The following is a 23,895-nucleotide window of genomic DNA, read 5'->3' as shown; positions in this document are numbered from 1 at the left end:
AAGATGGCCACGCCCCCTCGCGCTCTGATTGGACCAAACTGACGTCGAGGGCTTTGTGTGCACGTTCACCCTCTGGAAATTATAGAAATAAATAAATAAAAAATAAATAAGTAAAATCATTATCTGATATGTATATATATAACATTTAGACTGTCTGACAAGAAATCCATAAATTTATAGAACATGTGTCAAGAAGTCACAATTTGTCTAATAGGTAGGCTGTAGGCTAATTGAATTATTTTATTAGTTAATTTAATTACCTTTTTCTTTTCTTTTTTCACTTCACATCACTTGTGCCTCCAATGCCTCTAAAGCAGTTTAATGCTTTGTCCCCTCCTCATTTAAAGTTATTGAAACACAGTATCTATCTTTTGTATATATGTATGTATTGTATTTTACACTTACAAATATGTATAGATTTACTCAATAAATAAATAGGGTTATTGAATATTATCTATTTAAACGTTTGTATGGGGCCCACAATTGTATTTTCCTGATATCATCATTACTATTAAGTATTACTGGACATCAACCTTTACATTAACCTACGGTCATGGACTTTTGTTGTTGTCCTTTTTAAAATAATGGTAATAATAGTAGTTGCTGTAATACTGTCATCTATTAGGCTTTGTTTCAGTATCTTATTGCATTAATATATCAGTATATTTTTTCTAGAGTGTGTGAATTTCCCTTTCAGATTGGCATTTCAGTATAAAATATTTAATTTTTTTTTTTGTTCAAAGTATTTTTATTAAGCATTCAATTAGAAAAACAATTTTGAAACATCACAATGTTTTGTGGATCTGGAGAAGGCATTCGACCGTGTCCCTCGTGGTGTCCTTTGGGGGGTGCTCTGGGAGTATGGGGTCCGGGGCTCTTTGCTAAGGGCTGTCCGGTCCCTGTATGACCGGAGCAGGAGCTGTGTTCGCATTGCCGGCAGTAAGTCAGACCTGTTCCCAGTGCATGTTGGACTCCGCCAGGGCTGCCCTTTGTCACCGGTTCTGTTCATTATATTTATGGACAGAATTTCTAGGCGCAGCCAGGGGCCGGAGGGGGCCTGGTTTGGGAACCACAGGATTTCATCTCTGCTGTTTGCAGATGATGTTGTCCTGATGGCTTCTTCGAGCCAGGACCTGCAGCAGGCACTGGGGCGGTTTGCAGCCGAGTGTGAAGCGGCTGGGATGAGAATCAGCTCCTCCAAATCCGAGGCCATGGTTCTCGACCGGAAAAAGGTGGTTTGCCCTCTCCGGGTGGGTGGTGAGTCTCTGCCCCAAGTGGAGGAGTTCAAGTATCTCGGGGTCTTGTTCACGAGTGAGGGAAGGATGGAGCGTGAGATTGACAGGCGGATCGGTGCAGCGTCTGCAGTGATGCGGTCGCTGTATCGGTCCGTTGTGGTAAAGAAGGAGCTGAGCCGGAAGGCGAAGCTCTCTATTTACCGGTCAATCTACGTTCCTACCCTCACCTATGGTCATGAGCTTTGGGTAATGACCGAAAGGACAAGATCGCGGATACAAGCGGCCGAAATGGGTTTCCTCCGCAGAGTGGCCGGGCGCACCCTTAGGGATAGGGTGAGGAGCTCGGTCACACGGGAGGAGCTCGGAGTAGAGCCGCTGCTCCTACACGTTGAGAGGAACCAGCTGAGGTGGCTCGGGCATCTGCTCAGGATGCCTCCTGGACGCCTCCCTAGGGAGGTGTTCTGGGCATGTCCCACCGGGAGGAGGCCCCGGGGAAGACCCAGGACACGCTGGAGGGACTATGTCTCTCGGCTGGCCTGGGAACGCCTTGGGTCCCACCGGAGGAGCTGGAGGACGTGTCCGGGGTGAGGGAAGTCTGGGAGTCCCTGCTTAGACTGCTGCCCCCGCGACCCGGCCCCGGATAAGCGGAAGAAAATGGATGGATGGATGGATGGACAATACTTTTCTCTTTTTCCCCCTATAACATCCAAACCCCAGAACAAACCCACCCTGTTGCACCATAAAAAAAAATATATATACAAAGAACATATATATGATACTACCCACTAAAGCAGTAGTGCCATTACTCCTGTGAGATGAGTGAGGGATCAATATCTCTAATCTTACTCAAAACAGGTTGCCAAGTACTGAAAAACTTATTGGTGCAGCCTCTTGTAGAAAATCTGATTTTCTCTAATGTTAAATGGTATACAAGGTCGTCAAGCCACAATCTAAAAGTTGGGGGTTGTTTATCCTTCCATTTGAGCAGTATCAATCTTCTAGCCAAGAGTGTAGCAAAAGCTATTATATTTTTATAATTCTTATGAAGGTGAATACATTTTAGTGAAATACCAAATATTGCGATTGTGGCTTCAGGTTCAAAGCTAGGCCCTAATGCTTCAGAAAGAAATTTAAAAATGGACTGCCAAAAGTTTCTCAGCTTTGAACAAAACCAAAACATATGTGACAATGTCCCTGGCTCAGTTTCGCAACGATCACAATTACCATTAAGTTCCGGTTTGATCTTAGCTAGCTTTACTTTGGACCAATGTAGTCTATGGACAACTTTAAATTGTATAACTCTTTGTCTTAAGCAGATTGAAGACTCGTGAATATTATCTAAGACCGATTGCCAAACATCATCAGAGAGTTTTATATCCAGTTCCTCTTCCCATTTCATTTTAACACGAGACAGAGGCTCTACATTATATGAGTTGAGTGCGGTGTAGACTTTACCAATGATTCCTTTAGAGTGTGGGTTTAAGTCCAAAATATTTTCAAGAAGAGAGTCTGCTGGCCTTGAGGGGAAACAGTTAAATGAGGTAGACACAAAACTGCGAAGTTGAAGATACCTGAAGAAATGAGAATCAGGGATATGGTACTTTGTTTTCAGTCTTTCAAATGAGGCAAAAAGACCTTCAATAAACAGGTTCTTCAGTGTCCTTAGACCATTTGTAGCCCATAGTGTAAAAGAGTCATCAATAACAGATGGAGTAAACATGTGGTTTTTCACAGTTGGGGCATATATTGACATATTTTTAAAACCAAAATTTCTCCTAAATTGTGCCCAGATTTTGAATGAATGTTTAACCACTGGATTTAAAGAAAATTTATCTAATGATTGAGATAAAGGTAGCTCTGAACACAGCAGTGAGTGCAAAGAGGCAGTCTGACATGACATTTTCTCAAGGTTCAACCATTTGGAGTCCCTTTTACATACAGACTCTGACCATTGCAACATTGCACGAATATTGGCAGCCCAGTAGTAATATTGGAAGTTAGGTAGTGATAGTCCTCCATGGTTTCTATGGTATTGTAAAATATTTTTACGGATACGCGCATTCTTCCCATTCCATATAAATGATGACACCATGTTATCTAAGTTTAAGAAAAAGGTTTTCGTTAAAAAAATAGGAACCGATTGAAAAAGATATAGAAATTTGGGTAAAACATTCATTTTAATAACATTTATCCTGCCCCCCAGGTATAATGGTAATGTATTCCAGCGTTCAAAGTCACGTTTTATGCAATCTAATAATGGAACAAAATTTGCTTTGTATAGGTGCTTGTAGTTATTAGTAATCCATACTCCTAGGTACTTAAATTTATCCTTACTTAGTTTAAATGGCATTGACCTCAGAAGAGACTGTGATGTTATTGAATTTATGGGCATTAATTCACTCTTTTGCATATTCACTTTGTAGCCTGATATTTTCCCAAAGTCATTCAGTAGAGTAAGTAAATTCGGCAGACTTCGCAAAGGTTCCGACACATACAAAAGGGTGTCGTCCGCATATAAAGACACTTTATGTTCAAAATCCCCTCTCTGGATACCTTTAATAGAAGCATCACTACGTATTGCAATCGCCAAAGGTTCAATGACCAAAGAAAATAACAAAGGGGATAGGGGGCAGCCTTGCCTTGTTCCGCGTCCTAGCTTAAAAAAGGGTGACAGATTATCATTTGTGCGGACAGCAGCAACAGGGGAGAAATATAAAGTGTGTATCCATGAAATAAACTTTGACCCAAAGCCAAATTTTTTAAGCGTATAGAACAAATAATCCCACTCCACCCGATCAAATGCTTTCTCAGCATCAAGTGATAAAACTACTTCTGATGTGTCGGGTGGAGTGGGATGGTGGAGGATATTTAGGAGTCTGCGAATGTTATGGAATGAATAGCGATTTCTAATAAACCCCGTCTGATCATCACAGATAATGGAAGGTAGAATGGTCTCCAAACGACATGCTATAATTTTGGCAAAAATTTTACTATCTACATTTAGTAGAGAAATGGGTCGGTAAGAGCCACATTCCAATTTGTTTTTATCTTTTTTGTGAATCAGAGATATAACAGCCTGTCTCATAGTTTCTGGGAGCGAGCCAGAAATTGATGACTCCTCATAGACAGAAAGCAGGATAGGGGCCAGGTCATTAGAAAATGTTTTGAAAAATTCACTTGTAAAGCCGTCTGGTCCCGGTGATTTCCCGCTTTGCATGGATGCAACTGCCTTAAGAAAATCTTCTTTCGAGAAGGGTCTTTCCATTTCTTGAACTGATTCCTCAGCAATAGTAGGCAGACTAAGTTTACTGAAAAAACTGTCAAAAAGTAATTCATTCCCATTGGACTCAGAAGTATATAGTTGTGTGTAATACTCACTGAACCTACGGTTAATCTCCAAAGGATCTGTTAACCTAGCTCCATGTTCTCCATTAATAGCAAGAATAGCTTGATCAACCTGCTGTTGACGCAATTGGTGGGCTAACATTTTACCTATTTTTTCGCCATGTTCATACATTTTATGTCGACATTTATTTAAAAGGTTTTCAGTTTGCTTTGTTGTCAACAGATTGAATTCAGTGTGGAGAACTATGCGTTGTTTAACCAAATCAGGTGAAGGAGAGTTGGCTAACGCTTCATCTAGCCGCAAAATGTCCCCTTCAATCTTTTTAACCTGCTCATGTTGATCTTTTTTAATTTTGGCACTATAAGATATAATTTGGCCTCTAAGGTAAGCTTTTAGTGATTCCCAGATTAAACCACAGGATATGCCTGGAGTACTATTACGTAATATATATTCATTTATTTCATTTGAAATAAATTTGACAAACTCTCCATCAGAAAGTAATAAAGTATTAAATCTCCATGGTCGGTATCTTTTGCCTAGAGTTGGCATATTTAGGCTCATTAACAACGGTGCATGATCTGAAATAACTATTGCTTTATATTCGCACTTATTAACTAATGGTAGTAACTTGCTGTCAAGAAAAAAATAATCAATCCGTGAGAATGTTTTATGCACTGGCGAATAGAAAGAGTACCCTCTGCGACCAGGATTTTGAAATCTCCAAACATCAGTCATTCCATAGGTTTTGAGAAGCTGGTTAACCACTTGTGTTGACCGAGCTGGTTGGATAGTTTTAGGCGAACTTCGATCCAATGAGGGAGATAACACACAGTTTATATCGCCTCCGAGAATGAGATGATGTGTGTCTATGTTTGGTATACGAGAGAAAATTCCGGTAAAGAAGGCACCATCATCCCAGTTAGGAGCATATATGTTCGCTAGGACAACAGGGGTATTATTTAGTCTGCCCACTACTATAATATATCGCCCAGCTGAATCAGCTTCTACTTTTGTCATGGTAAAAGAAATTGACTTTTTAATGAGAATAGCTGTACCTCTAGATTTAGAATGAAAATTTGAATGAAATAATTGTCCCACCCATCCTCCTCTAAGTTTTGAATGGCCGAATGTATCTAAATGGGTTTCTTGGAGAAATGCGATGTCCACATCTAATTGCTTCAAGTGCGTAAGTACCCTTCTACGTTTTACTGGGTGATTTAGGGACTTAACATTCCAGCTAACAAGATTGACCTGGCAACTATCAATTTGGGTATTCGATAAGTGACTAGCCATATGTTTTGAGATAAAATATTATTAAACCATTCAATCTGACAATATAATAGAATTTACAAAAAGAAAATCCCGTCACTATCACAAAAATATGCAAAACGGATAATAACAATTTCACATTAGGTGCAACAGGTGCCCCACCCCAACTGTCACCAACAGGAACATGGTGATAATAAACTAACCCTTTACAACTAAATCCACACATTATGTGTTTGTAAGAGCACTAGCCTAACAGTTTGCTCTGCACTAAAAGGTGTAAACGAGATGAGGTACAAAATTAAAATTAGAAAAAAAAAAACCGTTTCAGAAATTACTAGTTTAGTATTCGACTGGCGTTCAGTTGAATTTGCCATTATATATAATATGCATATAATTATTGTTGACTTATATTGCGTGAAACCAAAAGGGTACGGCAAAGGAGAGATAGCAAAGGAGCTCCCTCACAGAATGTTATTCCTCACATATGCCATGGCCTCCGTTGCATCCCGAAAGCGCTTTTCGACACCATCATGGGTGATCCGCAGCAAAGCCGGGTGGAGGATCCCGTAGCGCACGTTGTCCCGTCCGCGTAGGAGTTTTCTGACGTCATTAAAGGCCGATCTGGCATGAGCCACACTCGGCGGGTAGTCGGGGAAGATGAGGATGGTGGAACCATTGTGGAGGAGAGGACCAGCATCCCGGGCACGGCGGAGGATGTCGAGACAGTCTTGATAGTAGTGTAGTTTGGCTATGATCGCTCTGGGCTTACCCTTTACTCGATTCGACGGCGCGGTGCGGTGGGATCTGTCAATCAGAACATCCTTATCCATTTTCAGTATCTCTCTGAGCAATTTAGATACTGATACTGGTGTACTCGGGGATTCTTCGGCTACATTCAGTATACGAATATTTGATCTGCGCATTCGTCCCTCCATGTCCAAACACTTATCCTGAAGAACCGCCACTTTTTTCTCCAGTTGCTGGACGGAGTCTTGTAATGTTACGATTTGGTCAGAACATCCCGAAAGTCCCTGCTCCATATCAGACACCGTAGATTGGATTGTGTCTAACTGGGAGCGCAGAATCGTAGTGCTGCTAGTTATTTCAGACCTGACTATCTGCATCATCTCCGTTTTAACATCATCAAACTCCTTTGCAATGATCTTTGCAAGCTCACTTTGAAAGAGTGCAGCCATCTCGGTCTTGATAGAGGATAGTATTTCAGTTTTGAAATCCAGCGCAGCTGGCGCGGGTTGGCCACTCCGCTCCGCTGGCTCCGTTAGCTCCTCCGATGGCATGCTAGGTGCGGTGCTAGGTGCGATGTTAGATGCAGCGGAACTCGTGTTGCTAGCAGCGGTAGCAGCGGTCTTGCCCGTATACTTGTATTTGCGCAGATTATTCGCCATTTACACCCGTGGATGGAAGCTCAAATGTTGTATCAGAGTTTTAGAAAGTACACATATGTTAAAGTTACAGTCATACGCCAAATAAAACGGCTTTTTTTGCAAATTCGTGCAGAGCACACTAAACTTCCAACCTACTCCATTGCCTGCTCACTAGCGCCCCCAATATTTAATTTAATAAAAAAAATAAACAACTTTATTCTAAAGTAGTCAGTATCTTTTAGACCATGTGTTTACCTTCCACTGCTCTTTGCCACTCTAAAGTCTCAGCTCACCCACTTCTACAAATAGCCTCTTCTTTCTCTGAGTGTAGCTCAGTAAACTTTGTCCCACTTCAGCCCCCTGGCCTAGTCTGCGCGCACACGGCAGATGAGATGAGAGCTTCTTGGAAAATGTGATCATCTGACAGCAGCATGTACATGGCACTACAAACAGTGCATTGTATCTTTAATGGACAGGATTTATACTCAGATTTACTTACGGTATATGTCGTATGCCGACCCTGTGGGTGTCCCTTGGGTGCTTCAGTTTTGTCAGTCATATAAATTTAAACATCCTGCCACCTGCTTGTCTCCATGGAGGTGTTATTGCTCACCGTATACGAACAAATGCCTTTCAAGGTATTTTAGTCTAAAAGAGAAAAATAACACTTGTAATTGAATAAATGCAAGATATACAAGTTAAATGCCATAACGTGGTATAAATACATTGGAAACATATGAAAAAACACTAAGCAGTTTAAAAAAGTTAATTTTAATAAAAACATCATAATTCCATTATGATACAGCTAATGTCATTAAGTATTTGAGTCCTCCGCACTAAAATGTATTACTACACTTGAAAATAAACATTTTTGTCGTAACATTACAAATCACTTTTCCCACACAGACATAGGAAAAGACTCCGATTAAAGGAGGGCAAATAAATTAAGTCTAGAAAGATTGAATTACTCATAGACTTTCTATTGAAGAGCTCAAGTAGATTACACAGCCTAATGTTTACTCATTTAAGTGAAGGCACAGTTATAAAGATGCATTACAAAGACAAAGTAGGCTCAAATCCTCCTATTACAGTAATCACACAATTTCAAAATGTCAAACTGAGTCGTCTTCAGAAACAATGGTTCAGACACGGGTCAAAATGGTACACCTTTTGGGAGTATCCAAAATTGTCCTGTCAGAGCACTGTTACTTCAAAATAATATTACTCAAGTAGAAGTACAAAGTAGTGGTCCAGGTATGAGTAAAACTGTGGAAATGGGGAAAACTACTACTCAAGTAAGAGTAATTATAAGAGTATGTTTGGACGCTTAGAGCTTATTTTTAATTTTTAGAAACAAGTGTTTACATGGGTTGATTTTGTCAACATAAAACTTTTGTCACTTGTAGACTTATTCACAGTAGGAAGGGGAACCAAAACTTTTACTCAAGTAAGAGTGCTGTTACACGAGGGCTGCATGATTAGCAATGAGATACTCTGAAAAGTAGCCTATAACATATTCAAAAGTTAACCAAGTAAATTGGGAAACAAATTTAAAAAAATAAAGTATTACAAATCTATCTTGTTTTCCTCCACTGAATATGTGTAGAGGATGTTTTCGATGTCCCTCTGCAATCGGGGCAGGTGGTGTGGGGGGAGAGTGCGCAGTCTGTGTTCAAAGTACTTCAGATAGATGGAGATACCGTCCTCCCTCTCCCTCCTCTCCCCCCTTTCCCCCCTCTCCTCTTTCTCTTGGGACAGCTGCTCCAGAGTCCTGTTGATCACTGCGATGAGGTTGGCGGTCGTTTCGCTGATGTGCTCCTCCTTCTTGAAGCGTTTAGCCCGGGGCCCTCTGCTCTCGCTGGGCATGGGCGGAGGGGGCTCGGAGGTATGAGTGGATTGATGGGTGGACTCGGGCATGGGCAGACCCGGGGAGTCCAGGGGTGCGGTCTCTGGCGTGGGGCTCTGGGCACACACCTCCAGGAGCGTGCTGGTCCATGGGGCATCGCTCTGGGCCTCCGACTGGCAGTCAAAGTCTCCAGCAAACGACTCCTATGGTTACATGACAAAAGGAAGGGTAATACATGTTACTGTGTTAGCATGGGGGAAATAAAATAACTACAACAGGGAAATTCATATATATTAACTCTGGGACAAATTGCAGTACCCTTTGATAGTGTTGGCTCTCCTGGTAAAGAAAATGGGAGTTTGCAGAAAAGGGTTGGATTTTGGGATCAGAAAGTCTCAGATTTTAGAGCCATTGGAATCATCCGATTGTTGCTAGATGTAGTTGTAATATTTGACATAACTGTCAAATCACAAAATGCCATTTGAATGGTCAATTGCAGTGCAGTTAAATCTTCTCTGAAATGTTGAAACAACTTGACATGTTTAAAATACACTGGATCTAATGAATCCGGATTGTAGATATCTATTCATAATAGTTATTAGAAAATCTAAATTTCCAAAGGGCAATTCAGTTCACAGTTCTCTGGCCATGAACAAACCAAAAAAAAACCCAAACATGTACACAACACACACCATACAAACCTCAGTCCACTAGGGGACACATTTGCAAATTTACTCTTGGTTTAAAAGTTTTAAGGAAGAAAACTGTATGTATTTAACACATATACACAATAAATTGTATGCATTTTCAAACTTGTTTCAGCCTTTAAACAGTGCTGTCCTATCTCCTCGTGAGATACCCGTTACCTTGTCTAAGTAGGTGGACAGACTCTCCTTGGTCTTGGTGTGGGGCTCCAGAAAGTGCAGCTTGCTGAGGATCCAGTGCTGTCGGGCCGTTCTGCCTGTGGGGGGCAGTTTCTGGTATCGGACATACTGTGTGCGCAGGGACTCCCACCTCCTTTTCATCTCCCTCTCTGTGGAGCACACGTCAGCCCAAGTCACTATGGGGACTTTGGGAAAAAACAACTCAGGCATGCTATTGTGTGTGCAGCCTTTGATTAATGTGTTAGTTGATGTAGCTGGATGTGAAGTATTGTTCAAATTATGGTATTTCCGAATCCAAACTATAAACAATAAACACTATAGTTATTGCATTAAATATTATCAGAGTCATAACATTTGGCTTATTAATGCTCAAAGGAAAGAAATCTATTTCTATATATTTACTCACTGTAAATAATGTTATATGAAACAGTAACATGTGGCATGATTCACCTTTAGAGCTGTATTTGACTAATCTGTTCACAGGACATGTCCATGACCAAGAATATCTTTAGTCACTAAAAAGGGGGTGTGGCAAAACTCTTCAAAATATCTATCTGCCCAAGCTGCACTCTCAAGATTACACCTGCATGAGAGTTCATGCAAAACACCCATTTGAACACAGGAAAGTACTAGGAAACTGCCTTTTGAAAGACATATTAAATACAACTTAGACAAATTTTGTTTGACGATGACCATTGACAGATTAATCACCTAAGAGCATGCAGCCCTATGAAACTTATGGTTTTGTTTTTTCCAAAATATAACTTCATAATAAATTTCAAATAGAGAAAGTAATATTATCTGAATATGCATAGAATAACATGTCACGCATGTGTACTGCAGTAATAATCATGTATTTTCTGTTCAGATTTATGTTGGTGACATAGATGAGTTTTTATTGTAGGCATGTTGATGATAATACCATGAATAGCCGAGCAGTCCACACGTTTTATTGCAAAGGCAATAAGCAATACAGGCAACATAAACACAATTGACTTCAGCTGCACAGACCTACCACAGGGTCAACCCGACACGACCACACCAAACCATATCAAACCCTACCAAACCGCACCACACCGTCTTCACACTGTACCCGTCGTGTGCAGTTGGATGTCTCTCACACTGTACCCGTCGTGTGCAGTTGTTTGTCTCTCACACTGTACCCGTCGTGTGCAGTTGTTTGTCTCTCACACTGTACCCGTCGTGTGCAGTTGTTTGTCTCTCACACTGTACCCGTCGTGTGCAGTTGTTTGTCTCTCACACTGTACCTGTCGTGTGCAGTTTGAGCTCGATGTCTCCCCACAGCTGCGCCTTCACGCTGCGGTTGTTGTAGTTTCTGTTGGTGCTATCGTACAGCGCGGGCCTCTCCTGCACCATAATCACAAACTGTTCCTCCATGGCGTCGCTCCACACCGCCATGATCCTCCCCAAACCCCGCGCACAGGCCGGACGCAAACTAGGCCGAGGGTCGCGGCTGATGGCCGACGCTAGCCTGATTTGTTGTGTTTTCTGAAAGAGTCGGCACTTCCGCCTTCTCCGAGCGGCCTGGCCAATCAGCAAAGCGCGGGCGGGGAAGCGAGCCAATCAGAGAGCACGTTTGAGGCAGACTGCTGACGCTCACAGACTGGAGTGGGGTTGCGGATCGTGCCATCGTGTCCGACCGACAGGAGACAGGAGGAGGATCAGGAGGAGGGACAAGAGGAAGGACAAGAGGAGGGACAGGAGGAGGGACAGGAGGAGGGACTGGTCATTGGGTGATGCTGCTTTGTATCTGAGTGGAAAGTAGCTAATCACAAATATTCACGTTACTGTAATTTAATCGATTTTTGGGGTATTTGTTCTTTTTTGAGTACATTTTAAACCTGCAATTTTACACAGTTTGACTTTATCATGTTTTGTATAAAAGGTTGTTTTAAAATCTAAAATGATGTTAAAGGCTGTTGTGGAAATATTTGTGCAAGAATGAAATAAGAAGAGGACTGGACAGAGCTTTAATGGAAAGTACTGACTGAACTAGGGCCAAGGACATGTTTTAATGTATTTTCCTATTAGACGGCTCACACTGATTACATTTCCATGGAAACAAGCAGGCAGAGGCCCTTCTTCAGGCCAAATAAGAGTCAGGTTTGTAGAGATGAAAGCCTGCTCAGAGTAAGGATTCAGGTTTTCCAGTGCAATAAACACTTTAATTTGTGGCTAAAAAGTTACATGCTGTGGCTTTAAAAAGTAATAGGCCTATTAAGTAGTATGATTCATTGTGTACTTTTTACTTTTCCTTAAGTGATTTTGGCAGCAGTACATGTAACTGTGTAAATGTTTAACTGGACTAAACAATCAGTTATTAGTTGAAGAATTGTTCCAAGATCTTTGCCTTTACACATTAAGTCTACAACCTGCAAAATGTGTGTGTGTGGGGGGGGGGGGGGGGGGGGGGGGGTGTGTGGGGGTGTGTGTGTGTGTGTGTGTGTGTGTGTTGTGTGTGTGCTGTGTGTGTGTGCTGTGTGTGTGGGGTGGGGGGGTGCTGTGTGTGTGTGTGCGTGTACTGTGTGTGTGTGTGCTGTGTGTGTGCTGTGTGTGTGTGTGGTTGGGGTTTAGGCTGGGGTCCCTAAACCGATGCTGAGGACAGAGGACAGTGGAGGTCTGCTGTTGCAGGTGGCCGAAATGTATGGAGCATTTGGATGCAAGCAAAGTTATTTGTAATTAATAAACCCACTAAATGTAAGTTCAAAACCATTTTGTCAAATTATCATAATTAACACAACTCAATAGTTTTCATAGCTTTTAGTTGAAGACTGTGAAATAAAGAGATGGTTAAAAAAATAAATAAAATTCTCGCACATTATCCACAATTGAAATATTTCAAGAATCATGCGAGAGTGTTACACCGGCAGCGGACTGTTTTTTGGGTTTTTTTTGCGCTTTCGTTCTATGTTTACAGTCGTTGGTTTGTTATCTTTTAGGTGTTACTTGAAGAATGCTGTCTTTTGTTGGCTTTAGTTGAACGAAATGTTTGGTGTTGTGTTTTTGTACATTTAAATAGGAATTTGGCTAAAATAAATGATATTTTCTATATTACAATCTGAACGACTCTGATGACTTGCATTGTCCACCTACACTGCACTGTTGTGGAATTTCTAATAGTCAAAAAGTCTTAAAGATATAAAAATCAACAGAGAAGTTGTCTTGAATCAAAGGTCTTGTTTATTGAATCAATTGTGCACAATTGTCAAAGAGCTGTGTCCCTAACGGTGTCGTCTCTCCCTCAGCTGACAAATGTAAACAATACAGAGTATTTATACCACCAAAACAATCTTGCCAGTTTGGTCTAATCGAAGTGGCTTTGACGCCAGACACAAAAGGACATAACAACATAACAGATAGTATTATGAAGGTTAGGTCAAAATGATCCATAATAATACAAATAAAGATTTATGCTAAAGAATGCCATAACAGCACATTCGTCATGTAGCGGCCCTATATACAGTTTGACCAAAGCTCCGTTTGTATCAAATCGCCAAAGTCAGTTTGTTATTTAACAATAATTAAAATAAAGAATATTCTAATCATTTAAAATTGTATCACCGAACTGAAGTAAGATAAAGTACAGTAAGTCAAAAAATTTAAATAAATCTCAAATTTGAACCATGCTACGGGGCGGGGCAACTGATGTGGCCCGAACTCGAACGGAAAACACGCTTATCTGTTTAAGTTTGCACTGCAATTTTGGCGGTTCGGCACAATCCGGTTTGTGACTGGGTCGGGATGGCGTCCCAAGAGGATGATGACGATGATGGGGACTTTGACGACTTTATACAGTCAGGTAGAACAGGAGGACTGGGGAGGGGAAAGGCTGGGAGTAGGAGCAGCCAGAGTAGCAAACGGAGAATGTCTTTGGAAGATGTGAGTCCAGATGAAGGGGGATCGGGGGTTCGGAAAAGAGCAGTGAGGGAGCAACATAATCCTAAAGTCATTATTAAGTTTAAAAATGAAGGAGAGATTGGAAAAATCGGAGTTCTTGCCTTGTCTAGGGAGATAAAAAAGAAATTTGGGGATGTGGTATTGGCAAAGGTTTTGCGAGATAGTAGTCTGTTGATTGTGTGCAAGTCAGAGGAGCAGAAAAACATTGCAATGAAGGTTGGGAGTATCGGAAAAATGGTAGTGAGTGAGTGCAAGGTTGTGGGTGAAAGGAAAGGGGCACGTGGGGTGATTTCAGGGATTCCTTTGGATGAGGATTTGGATAAAATCAAAAACAGTCTGGGTGAAGGGGTGAGTTCTATTAAAAGATTGATGAGATGGAGTGATGGTCAGAGAGTTCAGAGCTTGTCTGTACTTTTGGAATTTCGTGATGTGGTGCTTCCTGAAAGAGTGAAAGTGGGTTGTTTGAGTTTCCCGGTTAGAGAGTTTGTCCCGCCTCCGCTCCGGTGCTACAAATGCCAACTGTATGGGCATATAGCTGCGGTGTGTAGAGGGAAGCAGAGGTGCTTAAAGTGTGGAGGGGAACACAGGATTGAGGAGTGCAGCGAGACTGCCCAAGTTAAGTGTTGCATTTGTGGGGGGCAGCACACTGCGACGTTTGGTGGGTGTGAGGTCAGGAAGAAGGCAGTGGAGGTGGAAAAGGTCAAACAAGCAGAGAATATCACTTATGCGGGAGCTGTAAAAAAGGTCCACGTGCAGAGACGAAGTGGACGAGTGGCTACTGCTCCATGCAGAGAAGAGATAAGTCCAGGCCTGGTTATGGATGACTTGTTAGTATTTTTAGCATATGTGATTAATTGCTCTGAACAAGCCAAGCATAGGGCAGATAAAATCAAGATTGTGGTAAAGGGGGCAGAGAAGTATTTGGGTGTAAAAGGAGTGATGTGGGAGCAAGTGTACAAGAGGTTGGAGGAGGACAGAAAGTTGGGAGGAGCAGGTGAGAAGACCTGATTGTACTTCAGTGGAACGCTAGAAGCATTATAGCAAATGGACAGGAATTTAAGGGGTATGTGCAATATAGTAAGGTGAAGCCCGATATAATTTGTGTACAAGAGACATGGCTTAAGCCTACATTGGATTTTAGTATTACAGGATATGAATGTGTTCGAAGGGATAGGCAAGGGGGGAATGGGGGTGGGTGTGCAATATTTGTTAGGGATGGGACTCAGTATAGGGTATTAAGTAAAGGAAAGGTCCTGGAGTGTATTGTGATAGAGGTTTGGGGTAAAGAAGGTAAGGTTAATATAGTAAATTTTTATAATCCATGTAAGCGGTTATCAATGGAGGGACTAGAAGAATTTACAGTTTATCTTGAGGATAAGGTTATATGTTGTGGTGATTTTAACTCGCACAGTACATTGTGGAGTGGGCATAATGATGAGAATGGGTTAGTGGTGGAAGACTTGATGGATTTGAAGGGGCTAGTGTGTTTGAATGATGGAAGTGGGACCAGGTTTGATGCAAGAAATGGGACACAATCAGCGGTAGACTTAACACTAGTTTCTGAAACCATTGCAGGGACTTGCTCGTGGAAAGTCGATAAAGAATCTACTGTAGGTAGTGATCACTATCCAATTATAACAGAGGTAGGTGTCAGGTTGGAGAAGGGTGACACGAGTGGAGTGAGTAGGTGGTGTTTTAAAGAGGTAGAATGGGGTAAGTTCAGAATTATTTGTGAAAATGAAATGGAGAAGATAAATGTAAATGTTAATGTGGATGACTTGAATTTTTCTTTGTGCAGGGCAATCTTGAGTGCAGCAAAACAGACAATAAGGAAGAAGGAAGGTAAGCAAAAGAGAAAGATTGTCCCTTGGTGGTCGGAGGAGTGTACTAAAGCTGTTCGAGAGAGGAATAAGGCATACAAAGTATTAGAACGAAATCATTGTTACCAAAATTACATTGAATATAAGAGGAGAATGGCTATTGCCAGGAAAGTGGTTAAGGGAGCAAAGAAAACATACTGGAGAGGGTATTGTGACACATTAGGTAGGCAAACATCTATAAGCCAAGTGTGGGGTACGATTAAAAGAATGTCTGGTAATAATACAAAAATTAGTTATCCTGTGATGAAGAATGAGGAGCGAGTAATTTTAAATAATAAAAGTAAAGCAGAGCTATTGGCAAAACATTTTGTGAAGGTTCACAGTAATGAAAATCTGAGTATAGATGAAAGGAGAGCAAGGAGAAAGACAATGGGGAAAAATATTGAAAGGTTAGAAGATGTGAGTGAGTATGAAAGTGTGATAAATGTGGAGTTCACAATGACAGAGTTAAATGCTGCTTTAAGTAAGTGTGGAAAGACATCACCTGGAAAAGATGAAATCTCTTACTGTATGCTGAAGAACCTTAGTACAAAAAGTAAGTTCAAGCTCCTAGAGTTGTACAATCGAGTGTGGGGGGAGAGTAGTTTACCTGAGCAGTGGAAGGAGGCTGTAGTAGTTCCCATTTGCAAACCAGGAAAAGATCCCAGCCTAGCAGAAAGCTACAGACCGATAGCCCTGACTTCTCATTTGGGGAAATTGATGGAGAAAATGGTTAATGAGAGATTATGCTACTTTCTGGAAAAAAATGATCTACTTAAAAACCATCAATATGGTTTTAGAAAAGGCAGGAGCACAATAGATCCGGCAGTTATTTTAGAGCATGAAGTTAGGAGAGCCCAAGCAAATAAGGAAGGTGTTGTCTCAGTTTTCTTTGACGTGGAAAAGGCGTACGATATGATGTGGAGGGAGGGTTTAATCATACGGCTCCATCAGATGGGAATACGAGGTAAGATATTAAAGTGGGTTCGAAACTTTTTAACAGGTAGAAATATTTTAGTGCGGGTGGGAAAAGATTTTAGCTCTAAATATGAAGTGGATAATGGTACTCCGCAAGGAAGTATTGTGAGTCCAGTATTGTTCTCTGTAATGGTTAATGAAATATTTTGTAATGTAGAAGGCTCAGTGGGGGTGTCCCTCTATGCAGATGACGGAGTGATGTGGAAGAGAGGTAGAAATATTGACTTCATTGTGAGAAAGTTGCAGCAAGCTATACAGAAAGTAGAAGCATGGACTGTAAAGTGGGGTTTTAGATTTTCTATAAATAAAAGGTTGTTTTTTACCAGGAAGAAAGTGGAACAGTATTCTATCAAGCTGTATGGAGTAGACTTGGAGAGAGTAACAGAGTTTAAGTATTTGGGTATGTGGTTTGAAAGTAGATTAACATGGGGATTACATATTAATAAAACAGTGGAAAAATGTAAAAAGGTAATTAACATTATGAGATGCTTGAGAGGACGGGAGTGGGGAGCCAGCCGGGCATGTTTAAAGACAATATACATAGCTATGATCAGGTCGGTGGTGGATTACGGGTGTATCTTGTATAATTCTGCCTCAAAGAGTAATCTTAAAAAACTAGAAATAATCCAGAATCAGGCGTTAAGAATTTGTTGTGGGGTGATGAGGACAACTCCGGTAGATGCACTACAGGTGGAAATGGGGGAAATGCCACTGAGCTGTAGAAGGGGCCAACTGGTTCTAGTTTATTGGACTAATCTACAAGGACATAGTGAAAGTCATCCAGGACTGAGCGTGCTAAAATCATGTCAAGAAAAAGAAAAGGTAAACTTCTCCAGCTTTGGGTGGGTGGCAGAGGGTATGGCGCAAGGGGCAGGAATAGCCCATTTGGAATGAAGTCCTACAGTCCCGATTGCTGGGGTACCTCCGTGGTTGCTTAAGGAACCTGTAGTAGATCTAGGACTCCTGGGGAGGAAATGCAGTAGTGCGGGAGTTGATGAGTATATAGGTGGAAAGTATTCTGAACATTTAATAATGTTTACTGATGCTTCAAAGTTAGCGAATGGGAAGGTGGGCATAGCATATGTTATTCCAGATATAGGTGTTGCAGTTAAAAAGAGGATAAGTGACAATGTGGCTGTTTATACAGGAGAGTTGCTGGCAATACTCTTGGCATTGACTTGGGTGGAGGAGAATGGGCCAAAGCAGAATGTGATCGCTTCAGACTCAAGCAGTGCAGTGACAAGTGTTAAAACATTCAAATCAGAGACGAGGCAAGACATAATTTGGGAAGTAGGGCAAACACTGGAAAGAATAAACAGACAAAAGAAATATGTCATTTTCATGTGGGTTCCAGCACATATAGGGGTGAAAGGGAATGAGCTGGCAGATAAGTGGGCAAAAGGAGGAGCTGCAAAGGAGGAAGTAGATTTCCCAGTAAAATATAGTAAATCAGAAATTAAGACAATCATTAAAGATAGGGTAAGAAAACAATGGCAGAGCAAATGGGATTCATGCCCTAAGGGCCAGTTTTATTACAACCTGCAGCGAAGAGTTGAGAGTAAAACAACAGAATGGGGTTGTAAGAACCGGGAGGAGGAGGATGTTTTGGCAAGGTTGAGACTGGGTCACACAAGACTAAATAGCACATTTAAAATTATAGGAAAGCATGAAACGGGGGAGTGTGATTATTGTAGCTGTCAGGAAACTGTTGAACATGTAATCATTTACTGTCCAAAATATCAGTTGCAACGTAGAATCTTAAAGGAAAGACTCCATCAGAATAGTATCCGCTGCAAATTAAAAGACATTTTACAAGGATTTAAACAAGATTGTGTAGTCAGAGCAATAACAAGGTATCTTATTTCCACAAAACTGATAAAGAGGGTATAGAAAGACTATTGGGGTCGTCCCGGCCCACACTCCATACCGGATGGTGGCGGTAATGCTCCATTTCTAGTTGCGTGCCAACCGCCATAAAACACTATTAGAAGAAGAAGAAGAATTTTCCGCGCACTCAGTCACAATTTTTGGTACATTTTTTCGGATCGAACTTCAAAGCAGCTTACGTCGACTACAGTATGGCTGGAAAAAGTAAGATTAAGACCCGTAATATTATTCAAACGCAACTGAAACCTAGCTTACAGGCTGCGGCTAACCCGTCAGATGCACCGCTAGCTATAGCCGAGCTTGAGCCCGCCTCAACACCACCTGTTGGATCAGATCCCGTCTCGGACACCGCTGCACTTAAACTCGAGCTCCTGGCAACGTTAAAAGACGAAATTGCAGGTATCATTAAGAAAGAACTCCAGGATGCTCTGGGACTTGCGCTATCGCCCATTAGGGCTGATCTACAGGCATTGCAAGCGCAGCTAACGGCTAATAAAGCTGCTACTGAAGCTACACTGGCTGAGTTGAAAAACACTGTGGGGGGCATGGAGACGGCCCTGTCCGACTGTACAGACGACATCGCTGGTATGAGAACCACTATCACACGCCTCACTGCAAATGTTACCAGGCTCGAAAATAAATTTGAGGACTTGGAAGCCAGGTCACGGCGCAACAATATTCGGATTGTGGGGGTTCCGGAGGGGCCAGACTCCAGCTCCACTCCTGCAGTTGCCGCTCTGCTCAAAGAGGCCCTCGCGCTGGAAAATGAGCCTCGCTTGGACCGGTCCCATCGTACGGGACCATCGTACGGGACCACGTTCAAATAAGCCAGAGGAACGACCACGTCCGCGAGCTATTGTTTGCAGGCTTCATTACTACAGTGATTGTGTGGACATTCTGCGCCGTGCGAGAGAGCGCGGGCGGATTAAGGTGGGAGACACGGCGCTCTCCATTTTTCCGGATCACACGGAAAACGTAGCTCGGGCCCGGGCTGCATTTAACGACGTGAGGCGGCAACTTCGGGACATTGACGGTGTTCGTTATGGTCTGTTCTACCCTGCTCGCCTTCGCATCACCTACAAGGACGTCCAGAAGGAGTTTGTTTCTGCAGAGGAGGCCAGACAATATGTAAAAACTTTGACTCCGCGGTAAGCTGTTGTGGGATCATCCGGCCTCCTGTTCCACTCTATAGTGGTAAACCATTACGGGTCTTTTTTATTTTTATTATTATTATTGCTACTTATTATTACTATTACTTTGTTACTTCTGTCACTTTTGTTATTAATGCTTAGATACATATGTTAATATAATTATCGTATGTGTTGATATTTTGCTTACAGATCGCTGACTTTCAGCTGTATTATTGTTTTGTGACTACTGGAAGTATAGTATTATAGTCTAATATTGATCACTGTGCGTACTGTTATTTAGACTTCAATTTGGTAGAAGTCACTTTTTTTTTTTTTTCTTCTGTCTTAATATCTTTCCATCTTCATGAGAATAGTTTATTGGTCCACATCTCTGAGTTGTTCACATATTGTGGGCATTTTTTCTCTTATGGTGCATAACACTGCTGTCTCCACTGTTCTGATGTTTTACGGGGACTTTGGGTGTTGTTTATGTTCAGGGGTTTTTGGGGGGAGGGATCCCATCTCAGCTCTACATTGTTTATGTATTTTCTTTATTTGGTTTAAATGGCCACCACCACTTTAAATCCTAATATGGCTAGGGCTGGTGCACATCTCAGATTTGTTAGTTGGAATGTTAGAGGCATGGGCAACCCTGTTAAGAGGTCCAGAGTATTTTCGCACTTGAAACGTCAAAAATCTTCTATAGTGTTTTTACAGGAGACCCATCTTCGGAATAAGGATCAGCACAGGTTATACTGTCCTTGGGTGAGTCAAGTCTTTCACTCAGACTTTAATTCGAAGGCGAGAGGAGTTGCCATTTTAATTAGTAAAAATGTACAGTTTTCATCTACAAATGTTATAGCTGATAGAAATAGCAGATTCATTATAGTTGCAGGTACTTTAATGCAGAAACAGGTCCTATTGATAAATGTATATGCCCCAAACTTTGACGATGTTGGGTTTGTTAATAGATTACTGAGCAGCCTTCCATTCTTGAATACTCATTCTATCATTTTTGGAGGTGATCTAAATTGTGTTTTTGACCCAACTCTAGATCGTTCAAACCCTCCTCCAGCAGGTCATAGATCTCATTGTTATAGATTTCGATGACACAAAGACACTGTAACAGCTGTATTCATCCATCTTGGCACTGATCATGTCTGCAACGTTAGGGTCTGCCTTCTGCCTACAAACACATGGATGAATGAATGAATATTGTTTATTTGAGCAGACATAATAAAAACAAACAAAAACAAAACAGTGTACACCCAGATCCCAAGTTTTGTACAATGCTCAAAAGGAGTAAGCAGAAGTAAAATACTTGTGTGCCCTTACCCCCCATATTTAACTAAGTAACACCATTTAGATTACATTGCAGTAGCAAACAGATACATTCCTTCACCATCTGTGCGTGTGTATGTGTATAACATCCATACACATGCCCACACACACCGGGTGTGCATGTGCATGTGTATTTTCTGCTGGACACCTGGACTCTCCTCTTTCCCTGGCTGAAGTGACTAAATCAGTTAAAGCTCTGCAGTCTAATAAAGCCCCTGGCCCTAATGGGTTCCCAGTTGAATTTTATAAGAAGTTTGCTGAAAAATTGGCACCACTACTTTTGGCTGTGTTTAATGAATCACTAGAAAAAGGTGCTCTACCTCCAACTCTTACACAAGCCACTATTACTCTCCGCCACAAGAAGGACAAGGATCCTACTTTATGTGGCTCTTATAGACCTGTATCATTGTTAAATGCAGACGTAAAAGTATTGGCAAAGGTAATTGCTTCTCGGTTGGAGAATGTACTTCCCTTGATTATTTCCAATGAGCAAAATGGTTTTATAAAGGGGCGTCAATTATTTTTTAACACCCGCACCCTTCTGAATATAATTTATTCTAAACATCCATCTGATTCTCCAGAATTGGTTATTTCTCTTGATGCAGAGAAAGCTTTTGACAGGGTGGAGTGGGAGTACCTGTTTGCAGTTTTGTCGAAGTTCGGATTTGGTAATAGATTTGTTTCATGGATTCGCCTCCTTTATTCCTCTCCTAAAGCTAGCATTCATACCAATGATATTTTCTCTGACTATTTTAGTCTTAGTCGTGGAACTCGTCAAGGCTGCCCTCTGTCGCCTTTACTCTTTACTATTGCAATTGAGCCACTGTCCATCACTTTACGCTCTACCTCTCAATTTAGGGGGATTGCTCGCAATGGAATTGAGAACAAACTGTCATTATATGCAGACGACTTGCTATTATATTTATCTGATCCTGCTATTTCTATCCCTACAGTTTTGAATATTCTGAATAATTTCAGCTTTTTCTCTGGGTATAAATTGAACTTGGAGAAGAGCGTATGCTTCCCGATAAACCCCCCAGCTTGTAATCTCCAACAGTCTGAGTTACCTTTTAAACTGAGCCCCACAGGGTGCAAGTATTTAGGGGTAAATGTGACACGCTCTTTTCATACTTTGGCATCTGACAATTTTACACCTCTCATTTCAAAAATTAATTCTGACTTTGAAAGATGGCGTAGGATTAACATAGTTAAAATGAATATTTTGCCTAGATTTCTTTTCTTATTTCAGTCGATTCCTCTTTTTCTGCCTAGACATTTTTTTTGAATTATTAGACAAGACTATTAGTGCTTTTATTTGGGATGGGAAACCACCTAGAGTTCGAAAATCATTGTTGCAAAGATGTAAATTGAGCGGAGGTCTTGCATTGCCGAATTTTCAGTCATATTATTGGGCAGCTCATATCCACAAACTTGGCTATTGGTTGAAGTCACCGGACTCCCCTTGGTGCAAATTGGAACTTCTGTCGTGTAGAGGATCATCTATTTCAGCTCTGATTTTCTCTTCGATACCCACAAAACTGTCATCATACACTGATAATCCGGTGGTTCTTAACACACTTAAAATTTGGTACCAGTTTAGACGGCGATTTAGATTTATATCTGCCTCTTCCCAAGGCCCGTTAACTAACAACCACTTATTTCCTCCATCTGTCTGACTCATTTTTTTCAATTTGGTATAATAGTGGTATTAAACAAATTAAGGACTTATATACAGCTGGGGTGTTTGATGGTTTCGCTGCTCTCTCCTCCAGGTTTAACCTACCTCGTACTCATTTGTTTCGTTACTTTCAGGTCCGTAATTTTGTTAGTGTTTTCCTCATTTCCCCTCGGCACCTCCTACAGAGTCCTGGGAAAAATTGCTTTCACATAATCCACATCAGAAAGGACTGATATCTAAGATGTATGACTTCATTTTGTCATTGAATGACCATTCAAGCATTAAAATTAAAGATGCATGGGAAAAGGAGTTGGGTATACGATTGAGTGAGGATATATGGGAGGATGCCATTGATAGAATACGATCTACTACTACCTGTGCTCGTTTGTGTCTTATCCAATTCAAAGTTGTACATAGGGTGCACTTTTCTAAATCAAGACTCTGAAATGTATCCAGAAACCGAAGACAAATGTGTAAAGTGTAATGGTTCCCCTTGTCACCTTAGTCACATGTTTTTTTCTCTGTCCTGATCTTCACTGTTATTGGTCTAGTTACTTTACTACTATGTCTGCTATTCTTGGTGTAAACCTGCAACTTTGTCCTCTTGTTGCCATATTTGGGATCGCTGACTCGTCACTTGCATTGACTTCCACACAGAGGGACATTATAGCGTTTACGTCTCTAATTGCGAGACGCTTATTATTACTACATTGGAAATCTCCTAGAAGCCCTTCTTTCTCTCTATGGCTCAGAGATATGATGCGTTATCTGAAACTTGAAAAAATTAAATACGCATTAAGGGGACGTACACTCAAATTTTTACAGGTGTGGCAATGCTTTATCTCGTATTTCACAAATTTGCAGGTGTTGTCGATATGAATGTGTGCCGGTCCCTAGCTTTTGTGATGTTTGCACTGTTTGGGAATGGTTGATTGGTGTTGTGCACTTTGTATGCTGGGCTGAGATGGGGTGGGATGGGGATGTTGATTTGCATCCAGCCACGTACATATTCTGATTCTGATACTCGCGCAGGAGCTTCGACTGTAGAGGTCTGAAACAAGTTCAGCACATGCACTGATTACGGATCCGTCTTCAACTAAGTTGTCCTCGGTCAGAAGGAACAGGCAGACTTCACTTGT

The 23,895-nt window shown here is 41.4% G+C and overlaps 1 protein-coding gene across 1 annotated transcript; it reads right to left on the bottom strand.

Moving 5' to 3' along the window:
* Positions 1–7,987: 7,987 nt before the first annotated feature.
* LOC117383873 (transcription factor Adf-1-like) lies at positions 7,988–11,475 on the bottom strand. Its single transcript, XM_033981116.2, has 3 exons — positions 11,234–11,475; positions 9,948–10,114; positions 7,988–9,284 (listed from the first exon to the last, which is right to left on the bottom strand). The coding sequence occupies exons 1-3, from the start codon at positions 11,382–11,384 to the stop codon at positions 8,802–8,804; spliced, it is 801 nt and encodes a 266-aa protein (XP_033837007.1). The 5' UTR covers positions 11,385–11,475; the 3' UTR covers positions 7,988–8,801.
* Between the last annotated feature and the right edge of the window lie 12,420 nt (positions 11,476–23,895).

The sequence above is a fragment of the Periophthalmus magnuspinnatus genome, chromosome 16, assembly GCF_009829125.3.
Source record: "Periophthalmus magnuspinnatus isolate fPerMag1 chromosome 16, fPerMag1.2.pri, whole genome shotgun sequence".
NCBI lineage: Eukaryota > Metazoa > Chordata > Actinopteri > Gobiiformes > Gobiidae > Periophthalmus > Periophthalmus magnuspinnatus.
Note: the sequence above shows the minus strand (reverse complement) of the source record. Positions and strands in the feature narration are given on the sequence as shown.

What these genes read in the sequence shown, in the direction of transcription:
- LOC117383873 (XM_033981116.2), bottom strand. Translation starts at nt 11,384, where the DNA reads ATGGCGGTGTGGAGCGACGCCATGGAGGAACAGTTTGTGATTATGGTG. An exon ending in GCTCAAACTGCACACGACAG is followed by an intron (nt 10,115 to 11,233) that starts GTACAGTGTGAG and finishes TGTGCTCCACAG; the next exon opens with AGAGGGAGATGAAAAGGAGG. An exon ending in TGTCCACCTACTTAGACAAG is followed by an intron (nt 9,285 to 9,947) that starts GTAACGGGTATC and finishes ATGTAACCATAG; the next exon opens with GAGTCGTTTGCTGGAGACTT.